This window comes from Mesoplodon densirostris, chromosome 1 (assembly GCF_025265405.1).
Source record: "Mesoplodon densirostris isolate mMesDen1 chromosome 1, mMesDen1 primary haplotype, whole genome shotgun sequence".
Lineage (NCBI taxonomy): Eukaryota > Metazoa > Chordata > Mammalia > Artiodactyla > Ziphiidae > Mesoplodon > Mesoplodon densirostris.
In genome coordinates, this window is record NC_082661.1 from 16,025,535 (window position 1) to 16,046,169 (window position 20,635).

General features: G+C 39.6%; 1 protein-coding gene across 1 annotated transcript in view; it reads right to left on the reverse strand.

Annotated features, from left to right (window-relative positions):
* Positions 1 to 20,635, reverse strand: part of ATRNL1 (attractin like 1) — a 730,282-nt gene that overhangs the window by 641,969 nt on the left and 67,678 nt on the right. Inside the window, exon 8 of the mRNA XM_060100355.1 lies at positions 6,849 to 7,104. Coding sequence (XP_059956338.1) covers positions 6,849 to 7,104 — 256 coding nt within the window. The remainder of the gene's footprint in view (positions 1 to 6,848; positions 7,105 to 20,635) is intronic.

Sequence of the window (20,635 nt, forward strand, 5' to 3'; positions counted from 1 at the left end):
GAAGCCCACGCACCTAGAGCTCGTGCTCCCCAACAAGAGAAGCCACCGCAATGAGAAGCCCAAGCACCGCAATGAAGAGTAGCCCCTGATCGCCGCAACTAGAGAAAGCCCGTGTGCGGCAATGAAGACCCAATGCAGCCAAAGATAAATAAAATAAAATAAATTTATAAAAAAACAAAACACTGTCCTTGTCAAGATCACCAAAGATCTGCACAGTACTAAACTTAATGGTCAATCGTTAGTAATTATTTTACTCGACCCATCAGCAGAGCAGCACTTGGCACCGTTGATTACTCTTTTGTATAATAACCTTTCATCACTTAGCTTCTAATTCACTATACTCTTCCTTGCTTATTTCCTTCTTCCCCCCTACCTCTTATCATTGGGCTCAATCCTTTTCTCCTTTCTATCTACACCCATTTCCTTAGTGATCTGATCCAATCTCATGGCTTTAAATGCCATCCATATCCCAAGAAGTCCCAAATTTATATCTCCAGCCAAGATCTCTCTAGAGCTCCAGATCCATACAGCCAACTGCCTACTTGACATTTTCACTTTGATGTCTAATGGATATCTCACATATAACATGTCCAAACTGAACTCCTCACCTTTGAATCACCTTCATCTCAAACCTGCTTCAGAGTCTTCTACATGTCAGTTGATGGCAACTGCACCATTCCAGCAGCTCATGCCAAAAACCCTGGAATCATCCTTGACTCCTCATTTTTTCTCAGCCGCTACCTCCAAACCCTAAGCAAATACTATTTGTTCTACTTTAAAAACATACAAAACAAACTGACTGATTCTCATCATCTCCAATACTACCACCCTGGTCTAAGCCACCATCATTGCCCAGATTACTGTAACAACTTCCTAACTGGCTTCCTTGCTTCTGTTCGTTCCTCCCTAGAGTTTATTTTCAACACAGCAACCAAAACGATTCATTTAAAAATTATGTCATTGCTCTACTCAAAATCTTGCAGTGTCTCTCCATTTCACCCAATGTAAAATACAAACACTTGGCAGAAATCTGATGATCTTGCTCCTTGTTACTTCTCTAACTTCGTTTGTTAATGTTTATTCTCTCTCTATGGAGAGAGAATAAACATTAACAAAACATTTCCAGACTCCTTACTGTTCCTTGAACATGCCTGCATATTCTTGCCTTTACACTAGCTGTTCCTACTTTCTGGGAACTCTTCTCTCAGATATCCACATAGCAAACTCCTTCGCTTCATTCAACTCTGATCAAAATTCATCGTCTCATTGAGGCTTACTCTGGCTTCCCTATTTTGTGACTACCTCCCACCCTCACAGTATTCTTAATCCCCTTCCCTTGCTCTATTTTACTAAAAATTACTATCTTCTAACACATCATATATAAGCATACCTATTCTGTTTATTATTTATTGTCTGTATCACCCTGCTAGAAATAAGTTCTGCAAAGATAAGGAAAAATACCTGATGCATCATTGGCTGAGAAGCGTTACTGCATATCTGTGGAACCAAAACTGTGCTCCTATAAGCTACAAAGTCAACGCAATATTTGGAGGTACTCCTTGGCTCAAAAGATACTCTAAAATTCATAAAGTGCAATGACAGTGCCTAAGACTTTTAACTACAGTTTCAAGAGCTAAAAAATATTCTGCAGTATTTTAGATTTCTTTTCAAATGTTAATGTATGTGTTCAAATTAAATGATTAAAGATAAGTTAACTAGATGGTTCCTTTGTTTTAAATCATATTATTATCAAAATATCAGGGAAGAGTCACAGTACCAAGCACAGAACCAGAAATACTTCAGAATTATCTGCAACATTATTAGAAGTTGAGTAAGTGGTCACTTGGAGTATGTTAATTGGAAGTTTTTGTCTCTTTTTAAAATTTCTACATAATGGTGAGATCAATATCCTTAGGGTATACTTCAGAGTAAATTTTTATCTAGTAAAATACTCTGTTTTCATGAATTACTATGCTATAACTTCAGCTTTCTTTTCAGTTACCCTCACTGCAATGCTGGTTAAAGTGATAGCCTCTTGTTTAATTGAAAAAAAAAAAAACTTTTTTTCTTAGTTTCCTAGAAGCTTTAAACATGAACGGTTAATCAAAGTAAATCCAATCTACATTTGGGTAGTTGATGCCATTAAAATCAGTCAAGAAAAAGAGCCTAAACTCACATCACAGTGTAGTAATTCCCACTAAGAACAAAGGGAAAAAAATTTTAACTCTCTCCACAGAGATAAGCATTCACTTATAACTAAGATGATAAATTATCCCATTACTTATATTCAGAGCAGCCTTACTTAACATAGTCGTTCCCTAAAGTAGCACTTGTCTATGGTATACACAACTTAATTATTCTGACAACATCTTTACATACACCTATTGTTTTGTATTCTTTCATAAGTACTTTCCAAAGTGGAAGTACTTACAGGTTATTTTTTTGACATCACATACTTTAACAATAAGCGACAAATTCAAAATGCTTTAGGAGTCAAGTAATATGTTAACTTTATATTATTAAGATATCATTTTAGAAAAATTGATGAGTTTTACTTTGTACTTAAATAATTTATAGCATTTTAAAACTACTCATAATTCACCAACTATTCTTATAAAACTCATGAATCATGTATTCTTCCCATTTCCACCTTACACTACATTCATAAAGGTACCTAACAAATAATACAATTAATAGAACAAAAATCAAACCAAAAATACCCTGTTGATAAATTTATTTAGAAATAGTATTTTGGTTATAGAATAAGGCAAAAAAAAAAAACCACCCTCTGTAGAAATACTTTCAAATTTACCAAAACTACACTTGACATTTTGTAATCAAATTATTCCAGGGCTTCCCTGGTGGCGCAGTGGTTAAGAGTCCGCCCGCCGATGCAGGGGACACGAGTTCGTGCCCTGGTCCGGGAGGATCCCACATGCCACGGAGCGGCTGGGCCCGTGAGCCATGGCGACTGAGCCTGCGCGTCTGGAGCCTGTGCTCCACAACGGGAGAGGCCAAAACAGTGAGAGGCCCGTGTACCGCAAAAAAAAAAAAAAAAAATTATTCCAAATAAAACCAAAAACCTACCAACCAATGAATTTACTCGTTAACAATCCATACCAACATTTACCATTCAGAGAAGATTAGAATAAATTTGTTGTGCCTTCCTAACCATCCATGGAAAGTATAACCACCACCATGTCTCAGGACTGAATGAGACTATCCTTCAATAAAGGGAAATACGAAAAAAGTAAAATATATTCTGCGAACTGTAAACTATACCCAGTAGGGAGATGGGGTAGGGAAGGCATGTACCAATCAGGTGGCCTACAGATTTGTTTCAATGGCCAATACTGCAGCTAAACCCATGCAGGTATGGCATCAAAGAACTTCTATATAAGGTCGGGATCCCTAAAGGGTTATACCATCAATGAAAAAGTAAGGTTTTTAAAAATCTGTTCTGCAAAGGCAGACAGAAAACATCTATTTCAGCTCTAGCTCTACATAGAGGAAAAAAGTAGTTTGGGAATAGATTAAACATAATGTCACTTTGGGGCATAAATTCATCTTACATAAAAACTCAAAAAAAAAAAACCCACATGCCAAAAGTTTAACTTAATTTGGACCTGCGTTGCTAGGCCCCCAGAAGTCCACACTCTCTCTCTAGAGGAGGGGTAGGCAAACTAAGACCCAGGGCTAAATCTAGAACAAAGCCATGCCCATCTGTTTATGTTTATGGCTCCTTTCATGTTACAACAGCAGAGTTGATTAGTTTTGACAAAGACCATATGGTCCACAAAGCCTAAAAGTTATTATCCGTCCCTTTATAGAAAAGATTGTGACCCCTAGCATAAAATACTTATAATAATGTCAAATGTGTTCAAAGTAAAACAATATGAATTAAATTAGTAGAAACAGTAGCCTGTAAATTGGAAGTTGATCAAAGAGTAAAAGTACTGGTTAACTGTCGACTTAAAGTATTCATTTTAAAACTTAAAAAGTCATCACCTATAGTTCAAGTACAAGCATGGTAATAGTTTAATCCTGAATCTTCCCGTTTTCCTCAGGGAAGACATATAAAATAAGGAAAACATAGGGAGGAAAAGTGAAAGAAAAAGAAAATTAAATTTCCAGAGAAATTAGGAATGAAAAAAACGCACCAACTCCAAATCAGGTGTGAATGTGCAAAAAGCCAGTGAAACTAAGAGAATCAGATAGAGAAAGCTGCAAGAATGCAGAAAGGAAGACAAAAAACAAAGAACATGGAAGAAGCCTAATGGTAGATCTCAAATATTACCTATCTTGTTCCCACAAAAAAATGGGCCTCACTCTCCCTAATCATGAGAAGAGCTATAATTAAAAACAAAAAAGACAACAAAGTAATTTTAAAAAAACATAAAATGTACATAAAATGTACAAGAACCAGAGGGATCACAAAGCAAAATCCAACTTTCTCTTGTATACAAGAGATACATTTAAAACAAAGGGATTTTGAATGGTTAACAATAAAGGAATGGGCAAAGGTACACAGGGAAAAGACTGACTTCCCCACCAAATAAAAAACCAAGAGCCATAATATTAATAATAGACAATGTTGAAATCAGATCAAAAAACACTGAACAAAGCACTTTATAATACTAAAAGATACAATTTGCAATAAAGATATAACAGTTATGAATATCCAGAATAGCAACTTCCGTAAAGCATAAATTCCAGAATACACAAGAAAGAGGCAAAAAATAAACTTTTTTAGACTTTTATTAACTTTCAGAGCATGATAGATCAAGTTAAAAAATATCATAAGTAAGGAAGAAAAGACCTAAACAGAATAATCAATAAAGTAGATTTTATATATATGTATCAAATGCTATACTTTGATATTATAGGATTTACCTCCTTTTCAAGTGTCTATAGAGCATTTATGAAAATTGGGCCCCAAAGAAAACTCAATAAATTAGAAAAAGCAGAAATAATACCTACAACATTCCCTGAACACTATAATAAAACCAAAAATTAAAAACAAAATAAAAAATCAAAACAACCTTTTTACGTAGAAAATTTGTCACTCTTGCTTAAACGACTCTTGGGCCCATCTGAAAAATGAGAATGACTCACCCACATTTGATTCACTGCTACCATGAGTTTGTTATGACAATAATGTATGTAAACAGGCTTATTTAATGTAGCATTTATTAACCATTACACTCTAAAATGTTCCTATCACCAGAATTCTCTTTAGATTTCTTCTATTTTCTCAGTAAAATAAGAAGTAAGAGAGTAATGATGAAGAGTGAAGTGTTGGAAGTTTGAAGAGAGAAAGGAAAACATATGAAACAGTCATCTTGGAAAACTGTAAGACAGATTGGTGATTATGAACTTAAAACTAGGTAAATGAGAAGTACACACAAGAGAGGGTGAGAGAGAGTGAAGCACTGACCAGAGGCTCAACAGACTAAAGGCTCTGGTAAGGCTGAAGAATTCCCAGAGTCTGGACACTCTTCAGGAGTAAGCTGGAAAGATCAGCAGCACTTGAAGAGTAAGATACTTGAAATGGAAATTATGGGCTTCGTAGCAAGTACACAAGGTCAAGAGTACTGCAATGCGAGAGAAAGACCCAAACAGGATGGAAAACAAGATCTTTGTAAGCGAGATCAAAAAATTGAGAGGACAGAAGTATTTAAATGGATCCTAAAATATCCATAAAAGTATCTGGCTAATATATGTAGGACAGAGACAGTGAGCCAGAAGCTATATTCTTCCAGGAATTAAGCACAGTGATCAAAGGAGCAACAGAGGAGTGTAAGATGGAGGAGTAGTAGGTGGTATAGTCTGATGATGTAAGATTCAAAGTTGAGTGATTTAAAGGAGGAAGGAGTAAAAATAGAGTGGAAATGACAGTAAGAAGTAAGGAGGATACATATCCCAATTCCAGCCCAGCTGTACTGGGGATATGAAAAAGAAAAGATCACTTAAAAGGACTGAAGGGGAAACAGTGGAGAATTTAGAAGGGAGTCTTCCTCTGACACACAAGCACTCTCTTGTTGTTGCCAATGGTGATCTGCAAATGAGTTCTCTCATTAAGATTACACAAGGACGCTAAATAGTTGAATATAGTTGTCTATACACTAAAGGGCCAAAAACTTGAGTTCATAATCCTGGCCAGAACCAGAAATGGAGTATGTTCCTGAATCTAAATAGCAAACATAGCGTATATACATTTGTAGGCAAATTTAAAAAAAAAAAAAAAAAAACTTACAACTGTTTGAAAATGTCATAAAGAATTCAAAGAAATAAAATACCAGAAAAATAAATTAGAGTATTTAAGAGTCATATGTAGATTGCCCCAGTCACCTTCACACACCAGATAAAATCTTTTATAGAAGCCAAAAGACTGTCTTTGGGAAGCTTACTTTAGAAGAATAATATATACATAGAGATATTGCAATAAGATTAGAAACAGAACCTTGAAAAATGAAACATCCTGAAATCATGGAATGCATAGTAAAGAAACTGGGTTAGTTTTAGCTTTCAGTTCTTAAGTAAAATCCAAAGAAATAGCACCATCTATTGGAATTTCAGATATTTAAAATACATATTCTCAATTCTTAGAAAATGTGTCTAGTATGTAACGTTTCTGCACATTTGGCTAAGAAGATAACTTACATATTAAGGGACAATATCTAACACAAAATAAAAAAGTTTATAGTAAAAAGTATTAATTCTTGGTTTATAATTCTAATTTCAAATAACTAACCATTTTGACTAAATTCATATGAAGATTTTATTATAGATAAAATATTCTCAACTAATAAAGAAGAGTATATAGTTACATGTTCAAAGTAACTCACAGATATGGTATTCCTGTATGCTGCTTGTATAACCATATATTGCAGAATATCCAAATATTATGATCATGACAACATCTCTACTATCCAACTCCATAATATGTGCTGAATGTCCCTCCACAGCATACTGCTGACCATGTCCAAGCACAGTAGGAGTTTTTGTACTCCATGACTGACTATGTATGTTAAAAACCCATAATTCATCTGTGACATTGCCATCACTTGTTTCAATTCTGCCTCCATACATAAAGATGTTTGCCTGTAAATTAAAAAAACATATGTTAATAAAAAAAATATTTGTATCTTAGCAAGATATATTAATTAAAAATAAAGACTAAATTTAAACATTAAATTTTAGTAATTGCTCACAACATGCATAAGACATAGTTCTTATTTGTAAAAAGTCAAATGGGAACACATGAGTAATGATAATTAATTATTTTACTTACAAGAAGGGGGAAAATCCACACTTACAAAAAGTTACTTTAAGGTATTTTATTTAAAAGTTATGTAGTCAATTAACCATGTTTTTAATTATCCTAGTTGTTGAGTCCCTAGTTGTTAAATTTGAATTTTACCATCTATTTGTACTGTTTGTGCTAGTCTCAGTCATTCACTGTTTTCATCATTGTTCACCAGAAAGGTAGATCACATTTGCGTATATTATGTGGAGTACATTTTTATTACCACTTCTCACGGCTATGAGCAAATACCTTATAGTACTTATAAATTATACAATTTCAATATGATTGAAATGAATGATATATAAATCATTACTATTTCAACAACCTAGAAAGAGAAAAGAATTTCTTCAACCTAATAAAGAGCATCTAAGAAAAACAGAAAGATGATATTACATACACTTAATGGTAAAAGACTGGATGTTTCACCAAGATCAGTAATAAGATAAAGGTGCCTGCTTTTGCCACTTACATTCAACATTGTACTCAAGAGTTTAGCCAGAGCAAATATGCAAAAACTGAATAAAGGTATAAAGATTAGAAAAGTAAAATATTTCTATTTGTAGATGATATGAACTTGTATACAGAGAATACTAAGAAATAAAAAAAAATTAGAGGGGGCGGAGTCAAGATGGTGGACTAGGAGAATGCAGAATTCATGTCACCGCACAACTAGGGCACCTACCAGGCACCGGTGGGGGACCACGGACACCTAAGGGGATGGGAGGAACTCCCAGAGACCAGGTAGGACATGGGGCATTGGGGGAGTGAAGGGGGAGAAGTGGAGGCAGGACGGGACTGGCACCCCTGAAGAGCAGCTGGGGGAGGGGAAGGGAACTCAGGCCGGAAGGGGGAAATTAGGGAACCACTGGGAGGGCAGAGGATCTAAAGGGAGCATGGCCAGGTTTCCCCTGCCCGCTTGGACCCCCAGGAACCTGTCGAGATCTCGGGCCTGATCCTCTGCCCACCCAGGCCCCCTCCAGCCACGCACATCCTGAGGGAGTGGGAGGGAGGGAAGGGGGAGCAAAAGTAAAGGCTGGACCTCCAGGACCAGCACACCTGTGGGGCGGCTGGGGGAGGGGAGGAGTTCCTACACCCAGTGGGACCCACCCCCAGTTAGGGATCCAACGGGTCGGGGGAAACCCTGTGGGAGACGGTGCAGGAAGGACGTGAAGGAACGGAAGGGAAGGGGGCCAGCACTTTCTCTGTCCACTTAGGCACTGGGAAGACTGTTGGGCTCCCCAGCCTAATCCTCTGCCCTCGGAGCCTCCCTCCTGCCACACAGAGCCCAAACCCTGCCCTGCACTCCCACCAAGGGCCCTACCTCTACACATGGAGACCCCCTCCAACAGGCTGGGCCTAAACCCCACCAACACACGCTCACCCAGGGCCTTACCTCCAAACTCTGGAACTCCACACTCCAGAGGCCATCCTTTCCACTTGCTGCCTCTCCCCTCCTGTCAGGTCCTAAACAGAGGCCCAGCCCCACGCTTGAACATCGCCCCACACATGCCCCGCCCCCAGGGCCTTTTCTGGCTGCATGGGTCCTGAGCCTAGGCCCCGCCCCATGCTCAAATGTCACACACCCCACCTGCCTAGGTCCCGCCCCACCCTAAACCCCACCCCTGCCTAAGTTCCACCCCTGCCTAAACTCCTTCCACATAGCCAAGGCTTTTTTTTTTCTTTTTCTTTTTCCTCTTTTAGATGGGGTTCTGTTTTACCTTGTTGATTCATTTATATTTTTATTTTTCCTAATAAATCTTTTATTTTTCTAATTTTATTTTATTCTTTATACTTTGTTATTGTTCTCTCCTTTTGGCTTGTTCCCCCCACCTTTTTTTTTCTTTTTTCTGTTGTGATTTTACTTTACCTTGTTGCAGTTGTTGCAATTATATTTTTACTTTTCCTAATATATCTTTTATCTTTCAAATCTTTTTGTTTTTTTATTCTTTGATATCATACTGCTCCTTTTTTATTTCTTTCTTTCTTTCTTTTTTTTTTGCTTGGTTCCCAGGCCAGAGGCCCAGCCCAAGCTCCTGTGGTGGGAGCTCCAAGTCCAACCCACTGGATTAACAGAGAACCTCACACTCTAGGGAATATTAATCAGAGTAAGTCCTCCCAGAGGTCCTCATCTCAGCACCAAGGCCCAGCTCTATCCAACTGCCTGCAAACTCCAGTGCTGGACACCTAAGGCCAAACAACCTGTAAGACAGGAATACAGCCCCAAACATCAAAAAAAAGAAACGACAAGAAAATATATTACAGACGAAGAAGCAAGGTAAAAACCTACAAGATCAAATAAATAAAGATGAAATAGGCAACATACCAGAAAAAGAATTCAGAGTAGTGATAGTATAGATGATCCAAATTCTCAGAAACAAAATGGAGAAAATACAAGAAACATTTAACAAGGATCTAGTAGAACTAAATAGCAAATAGTGATGAACAACACAATAACTGAAATTAAAAATACCCTAGAAGGAATCAATAGCAGAATAACTGAGGCAGAAGAACAGACGAGTAAGCTGGAAGATAAAATGGTGGAAATAACTGCCAGGGAGCAGAATAAAGAAAAAAGAATGAAAAGAATTGAGGACAGTCTCAGAGACCTCTGGGACAACATTAAACACACCAACATTCGAATTATAGGGGTCCCAGAGGAAGAAGAGAAAAAGAAAAGGTCCGAGAAAATATTTGAAGAGATTATAGTCGAAAACTTTCCTAACATGGGAAAGGAAATAGTCAATCAAGTCCAGGAAGCACAGAGAGTCCCATACAGGATAAACCCAAAGACCAACATGCCAAGACACATATTAATCAAACTATCAAAAATTAAATACAAAGAAAACATATTAAAAGCAGCAAGAGAAAAGAAACAAATAATATACAAGGGAATCCACATAAGGTTAACAGCTAATCTTTCAGCTGAAACTCTGAAAGCGAGAAGTGGGTGGCAGGACGTATTTAAAGTGATGAAAGAGAAAACCTTCAACCAAGATTACTCTACCCAGCAAAGATCTCATTCAGATTTGATGGAGAAGTCAAAAGCTTTTCAGACAAGCAAAAGCTAAGAGAATTCAGCACCACCAAACCAGCTTTACAACAAATGCTAAAGAAACTTCTCTAGGCAGGAAACACAGGATAAGGGAAAGACCTACAAAAACAAACACAAAACAATTCAGAAAATGGTAACAGGAGCATACATATCGATAATTACCTTAAATGTAAATGGATTAAATGCTCCAACCAAAAGACACAGACTGGCTGAATGGATACAAAAACAACACCTGTATATATGCTGTCTACAAGAAACCCACTTCAGACGTAGGGACACATACAGACTGAAAGTGAGGGGATGGAAAAAGATATTCCATGCAAATGGAAATCAAAAGAAAGCTGGAGTAGCAATTCCCATATCAGACAAAATAGACTTTAAAATAAAGGCCATTACAAGAGACAAAGAAGGACACTACATAATGATCAAGGGATCAATCCAAGAAGAAGATATAACAATGGTAAATATTTATGCACCCAACATAGGAGCACCTCAATACATAAGGCAAATGCTAACAGCCATGAAAGGGGAAATCGACAGTAACACAATTATAGTAGGGGACTTTAACACCCCACTTTCACCAATGGATGGATCATCCAAAATGAAATAAATAAGGAAACACAAGCTTTAAATGACAAATTAAACAAAATGGACTTAACTGATTATTTATAGGACATACCATCCAAAAACAACAGAATACAGTTTCTTCTCAAGTGCTCATGGAACATTCTACAGGATAGACCATATCTTGGGTCACAGATGAAGCCTTGGTAAATTTAAGAAAATTGAAATTGTACCAAGTATCTTTTCCAACCACAACACTATGAGACTACATATCAATTACAGGAAAAAACTGTAAAAATTACAAACACATGGAGGCTACACAATACGCTAAGAAATAACCAAGAGATCACTGAAGAAATCAAAGAGGAAATCAAAAAATACTTAGAAACAAATGACAAGGAAAACACGACAACCCAAAACCTATGGGATGCAGCAAAAGCAGTTCTAAGAGGGAAGTTTATAGCAATACAATCCTACTTCCAGAAACAAGAAAAACCTCTAATAAACAACCTAACCTTACACCTAAAGCAATCAGAGAAAGAAGAACCAAAAAAACTCCAAAGTTAGCAGAAGGAAAGAAATCATAAAGATCAGATCAGAAATAAATGAAAAAGAAATGAAGGAAATAATAGCAAAGATCAATAAAACTAAAAGCTGGTTCTTTGAGAAGATAAACAAAATTGATAAAACATTAGTCAGACTCATCAAGAAAAAAAGTGAGAAGACTCAAATCAACAGAATTAGAAATGAAAAAGGAGCAATAACAACTGACACTGCAGAAATGCAAAGGATCATGAGAGACTACTACAAGCAACTCTATGCCAATAAAATGGACAACCTGGAAGAAATGGACAAATTCTTAGAAAAGCACAACCTTCCGAGACTGAACCAGGAAGAAATAGAAAATATAAACACACCAATCACAAGCACTGAAATTGAAACTGTGATTAAAAATCTTCCAAAACAAAAGTACAGGACCAGATGGCTTCACAGGCAAATTCTATGAAACACTTAGAGAAGAACTAACACCTATACTTCTCAAACTCTTCCAAAATATAGCAGAAGGAGGAACACTCCCAAACTCATTCTACGAGGCCACCATCACCTTGATACCAAAACCAGACAAAGATGTCAAAACAAAGAAAACTACAGGCCAATATTACTGATGAACATAGATGCAAAAATCCTCAACAAAGTACTAGCAAACAGAATCCAACAGCACATTAAAAGGATCATACACCATGATCAAGTGGGGTTTATCCCAGGAATGGAAGGATTCTTCAATATATGCAAATTAATCAATGTGACACACCATATTAACAAAATGAAGGATAAAAACCATATGATCATCTCAATAGATGTAGAAAAATCTTTCAACAAAATTCAACACCCATTTATGATAAAAACTCCCCAGAAAGTAGGCAGAGAGGAAATATGCTTCCTCTTAGAGGAAAACATAGGCAGAACACTCTATGACATAAATCACAGCAAGATCCTTTTTGACCCACCTCCTAGAGAAATGGAAATAAAAACAAAGATAAACACATGGGACCTAATGAAACTTCAAAGCTTTTGCACAGCAAAGGAAACCATAAACAAGACCAAAAGACAACCCTCAGAATGGGAGAACATATTTGCAAACGAAGCAACTGAGAAAGGATTAATCTCCAAAATATACAAGCAGCTCATGCAGCTCAATATCAAAAAAACAAACAACCCAATCCAAAAATGGGCAGAAGACCTAAATAGACATTTCTTCAAAGAAGAAATACAGATTGTCAACAAACCGATGAAAGGATGCTCAACATCACTAATCATTAGAGAAATGCAAATCAAAAGTATAATCAGGTATCACCTCACACAAGTTAGAATGTCCATCATCAAAAAATCTACAAACAGGGCTTCCCTGGTGGCGCAGTGGTTGAGAGTCCGCTTGCCGATGCAGGGGACACGGGTTCGTGCCCCGGTCCGGGAAGATCCCACATGCCACGGAGCAGCTGGGCCCGTGAGCCACGGCCACTGGGCCTGCGCGTCCGGAGCCTGTGCTCCGCAGCGGGAGAGGCCACAACAGTGAGAGGCCCGCGTACCACCAAAAAAAAAAAAAAAAATCTACAAACAATAAATGCTGCAGAGGGTGTGGAGATGCACTGTTGGTGCGAATGTAAATTGATACAGCCACTATGGAGAATGGTACAAAGGTTCCTTAAAAAACGAAAAATAGAATTACCATATGACCCAGCAATCCCACGACTGGGCATATGCACTGAGAAAACCATAATTCAAAAAGAATCATGTACCACAATGTTCACTGCAGCACTATTTACAGTAGACAGGACATGGAAGCAACCTAAGTGTCCATCGACAGATGAATGCATAAAGAAGATGTTGCACCTATATACAGTGGAATATTATTCAGCCATAGAAAGAAACGAAATTGAGTTATTTGTAATGAGGTGGATGGACCTAAGTCTGTCATACAGAGTGAAGTAAGTCAGAAAGAGAAAAACAAATACCGTATGCCAACACATATATATGGAATCTAAAAAAAAAAATGGTTCTAATGAACCTAGGGGCAGGACAGGAATAAACATGCAGACATAGAGAATGGCCTTGAGGACACAAGGAGGGGCAAGGGTAAGTTGGGACGAAGTGAGAGAGTAGCACTGACATATACACATGACCAAATGTAAAATAGATAGCTAGTGAGAAGCAGCTGCATAGCACAGGGAGATCAGCTCGGTGCTTTGTGACCACTTAGACGGGTGGGAAAAGGAGGGTAGGAGGGAGACGCAAGAGGGAGGGGATACGGGGAGATATATATACATATATATATATGTATATGCATATAGCTGATTCACTTTGTTATACAGCAGAAACTAACACAACATTGTAAAGCAATTATACTCCAATAAAGATGTTTAAAAAAAATCTAAAAAAAACAATTAGTTAATAAATGACTTCAGCAACATTGCAGAATAAAAGATCAATGTACACCCGGAGGAAGATGGCGGAAGAGTAAGACGCGGAGATCACCTTCCTCCCCACAGATACATCAGAAATTCATCTACACGTGGAACAACTCCTACAGAACACCTACTGAACGCCGACAGAAGACCTCAGACCCCCTAAAAGGCAAGAAACTCCCCACATACCTGGGTAGGGCAAAAGAAAAAAAGAATAAGCAGAGACAATAGGATAGGGACGGGACCTGCACCAGTGGGAGGGAGCCGTGAAGGAGGGAAGGTTTCTACACACTGCAAGCCCCTTCGCGGGCGGAGACTGCAGGTGGCGGAGGGGGAAAGCTTCGGAGTAGCAGAGGAGAGCACAGCAACAGGGGTGTGGAGGGCAAAGCGGAGAGATTCCGGCACAGAGGATCGGTGCCCTCAGGCACACACCAGCCCGAGAGGCTTGTCTGCTCTGCCGCCGTGGCGGGCGGAGCTGGGAGCTGAGGCTTGGGTATCAGCTTTCAGTCGGAGCGCAGGGAGAGGACTGGGGCTGGCGGCAGGAAGAGAGCCTGAAGGGGTTAGTGCACCACGGCTAGCCCAGAGGGAGTCCGGGGAAAGGGTCTGGAGTTGCTGAAGAGGCAAGAGTCTTTTTTCACTTTCACTTTCGTTTCCTGGTGTGCGAGAAGAGGGCATTAAAAGGGCTGCTTAGGGAAGCGCCGGAGACAGGCGCGAGCCGCGGGTAAGGCGTGGACCTCGGAGACGGGCGTGGGCCGCCGCCGCCGCGGCCCGCCGCCGCCGCGGCCCGCCGCCGCCGCCGCCGCCGCCGCGGCCCGCCGCCGCCGCCGCCCCCGCGGCCCGCCGCCGCCGCCGCCTGCCGCCGCCCGCCGCCGCCGCCGCCGCCGCCGCGGCCCGCCGCTGCCGCCGCCCCCGCGGCCCGCCACCGCCGCCGCCTGCCGCCGCCCGCCGCCGCCGCAGCCGCGGGGTCTGTGTGCGAGCGCGGGTCACTGTCCGCCCCGCCTTCCGGGGGACCTGTGCACCCCGCCACTGCCGGGGTCCCGAGACCCGGGGACGGCTTTCCCGGGAAAGCGCACGGAGCGCCACGGGCTGCTGCAACGTCACGCCGGCCTCTGCCGCCGCAGGCCCGCCCCACACTGCGCGCCCCTCCCTCCCCTCTGCATGAGTGAGCCAGAGCCCCCGAATCAGCGGCTCCTTTAAACCCGTCCTGTCTGAGCGAAGAACGGACGCCCTCCGGCGACCTACGCACAGAGGCGGGGCCAGGTCCAAGGCTGAGACCCGGGAGCTGTGAGAGCAGAGTCAGGGAAATCTCTCTGTGCAGCCTCGGAGGCAGCGGATTAAAGCTCCACGGTCCATTTGATGTGCCCTGCGTCTGTGGAGTGCATGAATGGACAGCGAATCATCCCAAATTGAGGAAGTGGACTTTGAGGACAAGATTTAAGACTTTCCCCCCTTTTCCTCTTTTTACAACGAATTATCCCAAAGTAAGGAGGTGGACATAGAGAGCAAGATTTCAGACTTCTTGCCCTTTTCCTCTTTTTACAACGAATTATCCCAAATTGAGGAGGTGGGCTTGGAGAGCAAGATTTTTGATTTTTCCCCCTGCTCTCTTTTTGTGAATGTGTATGTGTAATCTTCTGTGTAAGATTCTCTCTGTATAGCTTTGCTTCCACCATATGTCCCAGGGTTCTATCGGTCCGTTTTTTTGTTTGTTTGTTTTTGTTTTTTGTTTTTTTTTTCAATAATTACTTTCTAATTTTAATAACGCTACTATATTTCATACTTTATTCTATTTTACTTTACCTGCTCGTTCTTTTTTTCCTACCTTCCCTTCCTCCCTCCCTCCCTCTGCTCTTCCTTTCCTTCTTTTTCTTTCCTCCCTCCCTCCCACCCTTCTTCTTTCCACTTTCTTTTTCTTTCCTTCCTCCCTCCCTCCCTCCTGTCTTTCTTTCTTTCTTTCCTTCCTCCCTCCCTCCCTCCCTTCTTCCATTCACTCTTCCTTTTGCTTTCATTGCTCCCTCCCTCCCTCCTTTCTTTCCTTCTTTCTTTCCATCCTTCCTCACTCGCTCCCTCCTTTCTTTCTTTCTTCCTTCCTTCCTTCCTTTCTTCCCTTCTTCCTTTCTTTCCCTCTCTCTTTCTTTCTTCTACTAATTCTTTCTTTCTGCTTTTTCTCCCTGTTATTCTGAGCTGGGTGGATGAAAGGCTCTTGGTGCTGCAGCCAGGAGCCAGTGCTGTGCCTCTGAAGTGGGAGAGCCAACTTCAGGACACGGGTCCACAAGAGACCTCCCAGCTCCACATAATATCAAGCAGCGAAAATCTCCCAGAGATCTCCATCCCAACACCAGCACCCAGCTTCAGTCAACGACCAGCAAGCTACAGTGCTGGTCACCCTATGCCAAGCAACTAGCAAGGCAGGAACACAACCCCACCCATTAGCAGAGAAGCTACCTAAAAACATAATAAGGCCATAGGCACCCCAAAACACACCCCCAGACGTGGACCTGTCCACCAGAAAGACAAGATCGAGCCTCAACCACCAGAACACAGGCATTAGTCCCCCCCACCAGGAAGCCTATACAACCTACTGAAACAACCTTAGCCACTGGGGTCAGACACGAAAAACAACGGGAACTACGAATCTGCAGCCTGCAAAAAGGAGACCCCAAACACAGTAACATAAGCAAAATGAGAAGACAGAAAAACACACAGCAGGTGAAGGAGCAAGATAAAAACCTACCAGACCTAACAAATGAAGAGGTAATAGGCAGTCTACCTGAAAAAGAATTCAGAATAATGATGGTAAAGATGATCCAAAATCTTGGAAATAGAATAGACAAAATGCAAGAAACAGTTAACAAGGACCTAGAAGAACTAAAGATGAATCAAGCATCGATTAAAAACACAATACATGAAATAAAAAATACTCTAGATGGGATCAATAGCAGAATAACTGAGGCAGAAGAACGGATAAGTGAGGTGGAAGATAAAATAGTGGAAATAACTGATGCAGAGCAAAATAAAGAAAAAAGAATGAAAAGAACAGAGGACAGTCTCAGAGACCTCTGGGACAACATTAAACGCACCAACATTCGAATTATAGGGGTTCCAGAAGAAGAAGAGAAAAAGAAAGGGACTGAGAAAATATTTGAAGAGATTATAGTTGAAAACTTCCCCAATATGGGAAAGGAAATAGTTAATCAAGTCCAGGAGGCACAGAGAGTCCCATACAGAATAAATCCAAGGACAAACACACCAAGACACATATTAATCAAACTGTCAAAAATTAAACACAAAGAAATCATATTAAAAGCAGCAAGGGAAAAACAACAAATAACACACAAGGGAATCCCCATCAGGTTAACAGCTGATCTCTCAGCAGAAACTCTCCAAGCCAGAAGGGAGTGGCAGGACATAATTAAAGTGATGAAGGAGAGAAACCTGCAGCCAAGATTACTCTACCCAGCAAGGATCTCATTCAGATTTGATGGAGAAATTAAAACCTTTACAGACAAGCAAAAGCTGAGAGAGTTCAGCACCACCAAACCAGCTTTACAACAAATGCTAAAGGAACTTCTCTAGGCAAGAAACACAACAGAAGGAATATACCTACAATAACGAACCCAAAGCAATTAAGGAAATGGGAATAGGAACATACATATCAATAATTACCTTAAATGTAAATGGACTAAAGGCTCCCACCAAAAGACACAGAGTGGCTGAATGGATACAAAAACAAGACCCATATATATGCTGTCTACAAGAGACCCACTTCAGACCTAAAGACACATACAGATTGAAAGTAAGGGGATGGAAAAAGATATTCCATGCAAATGGAAATCAAAAGAAAGCTGGAGTAGCAATTCTTATATCAGACAAAATAGACTTTAAAATAAAGACTATTAGAAGAGACAAAGAAGGACACTACATAATGATCAAGGGATCGATCCAAGAAGAAGATATAACAATTGTAAATATTTATGCACCCAACATAGGAGCACCTCAATACATAAGGCAAATACTAACAGCCATAAAAGGGGAAATCGACAGTAACACAATCATAGTAGGGGACTTTAACACCCCACTTTCACCAATGGACAGATCGTCCAAAATGAAAATAAATAAGGAAACACAAGCTTTAAATGATACATTAAACAAGATGGACTTAGTTGATATTTATAGGACATTTCATCCAAAAACAACAGAATACACATTCTTCTCAAGTGCTCATGGAACATTCTCCAGGATAGATCATATCTTGGGTCACAAATCAAGCCTTGGTAAATTTAAGAAAATTGAAATTGTATCAAGTATCTTTTCCGACCACAATGCTATGAGACTAGACATCAATTACAGGAAAAGATCTGTAAAAAATACAAACACATGGAGGCTAAACAATACACTACTCAATAACGAAGTGATCACTGAAGAAATCAGAGAGGAAATTAAAAAATACCTAGAAACAAATGACAATGGAGACACGACAACCCAAAACCTATGGGATGCAGCAAAAGCAGTTCTAAGGGGGAAGTTTATAGCAATACAATCCCACCTTAAGAAACAGGAAACATTTCGAGTAAACAACCTGACCCTGCACCTAAAGCAATTAGAGAAAGAAGAACAAAAAAACCCCAAAGCTAGCAGAAGGAAAGAAATCATAAAGATCAGATCAGAAATAAATGAAAAAGAAATGAAGGAAACGATAGCAAAGATCAACCAAACTAAAAGCTGGTTCTTTGAGAAGATAAACAAAATTGACAAACCATTAGCCAGACTCATCAAGAAAAGAAGGGAGAAGACTCAAATCAATAGAATTAGAAATGAAAAAGGAGAAGTAACAACTGACACTGCAGAAATACAAAAGATCATGAGAGGTTACTACAAGCAACTCTATGCCAATAACATGGACAACCTGGAAGAAATGGACACATTCTTAGAAATGCACAACCTGCCAAGACTGACTCAGGAAGAAATAGAAAATATGAATAGACCAATCACAAGCACTGAAATTGAAACTGTGATTAAAAATCTTCCATCAAACAAAAGCCCAGGACCAGATGGCTTCACAGGCGAATTCTATCAAACATTTAGAGAAGAGCTAACACCCATCCTTCTCAAACTCTTCCAAACAATTTCAGAGGAAGGAACACTCCCAAACTCATTCTACGAGGCCACCATCACCTTGATACCAAAACCAGACAAGGATGTCACAAAGAAAGAAAACTACAGGCCAATATCACTGATGAACATAGATGCAAAAATCCTCAACAAAATACTAGCAAACAGAATCCAACAGCACATTAAAAGGATCATACACCATGATCAAGTGGGGTTTATTCCAGGAATGCAAGGATTCTTCAATATACGCAAATCAATCAATGTGATACACCATATTAACAAGTTGAAGGAGAAAAACCATATGATCATCTCAATAGATGCAGAGAAAGCTTTCGACAAAATTCAACACCCATTTATGATAAAAACCCTGCAGAAAGTAGGCATAGAGGGATCTTTCCTCAACATAATAAAGGCCATATATGACAAACCCACAGCCAACATTGTCCTCAATGGTGAAAAACTGAAACCATTTCCACTAAGATCAGGAACAAGACAAGGTTGCCCACTCTCACCACTCTTATTCAACCTAGTTTTGGAAGTTTTAGCCACAGCAATCAGAGAAGAAAAGGAAATAAAAGGAATCCAAATTGGAAAAGAAGAAGTAAAGCTGTCATTGTTTGCAGATGACATGATACTATACATAGAGAATCCTAAAGATGCTACCGAAAAACTACTAGAGCTAATCAATGAATTTGGTAAAGTAGCAGGTTACAAAATTAATGTACAGAAATCTCTGGCATTCCTGTACACTAATGATGAAAAATCTGAAAGTGAAATCAAGAAAACACTCCCATTTACCATTGCAACAAAAAGAATAAAATATCTAGGAATAAACCTACCTAAGGAGACAAAAGACCTGTATGCAGAAAATTATAAGACACTGATGAAAGAAATTAAAGATGATACAAACAGATGGAGAGATATACCATGCTCCTGGATTGGAAGAATCAATATTGTGAAAATGACTCTACTACCCAAAGCAATCTACAGATTCAATGCAATCCCTATCAAACTACCACTGGCATTTTTCACAGAACTAGAACAAAAAATTTCAAAATTTGTTTGGAAAAACAAAAGACCCCAAATAGCCAAAGCAATCTTGAGAACGAAAAAAGGAGCTGGAGGAATCAGGCTCCCTGACTTCAAACTATACTACAAAGCTACAGTAATTAAGACAGTGTGGTACTGGCATAAAAACAGAAAGATAGATCAGTGGATCAGGATAGAAAGCCCAGAGATAAACCCACGCACATATGGCCAACTTATCTTTGATAAAGGAGGCAGGAATGTACAGTGGAGAAAGGACAGCCTCTTCAATAAGTGGTGCTGGGAAAACTGGACAGGGACATGTAAAAGTATGAGATTAGATCATTCCCTAACACCATACACAAAAATAAGCTCAAAATGGATTAAAGACTTAAATGTAAGGCCAGAAACAATCAAACTCTTAGAGGAAAACATAGGTAGAACACTCTATGACATAAATCACAGCAAGATCCTTTTGGACCCACCTCCTAGAGAAATGGAAATAAAAACAAAGATAAACACATGGGACCTAATGAAACTTCAAAGCTTTTGCACAGCAAAGGAAACCATAAACAAGACCAAAAGACAACCCTCAGAATGGGAGAAAAT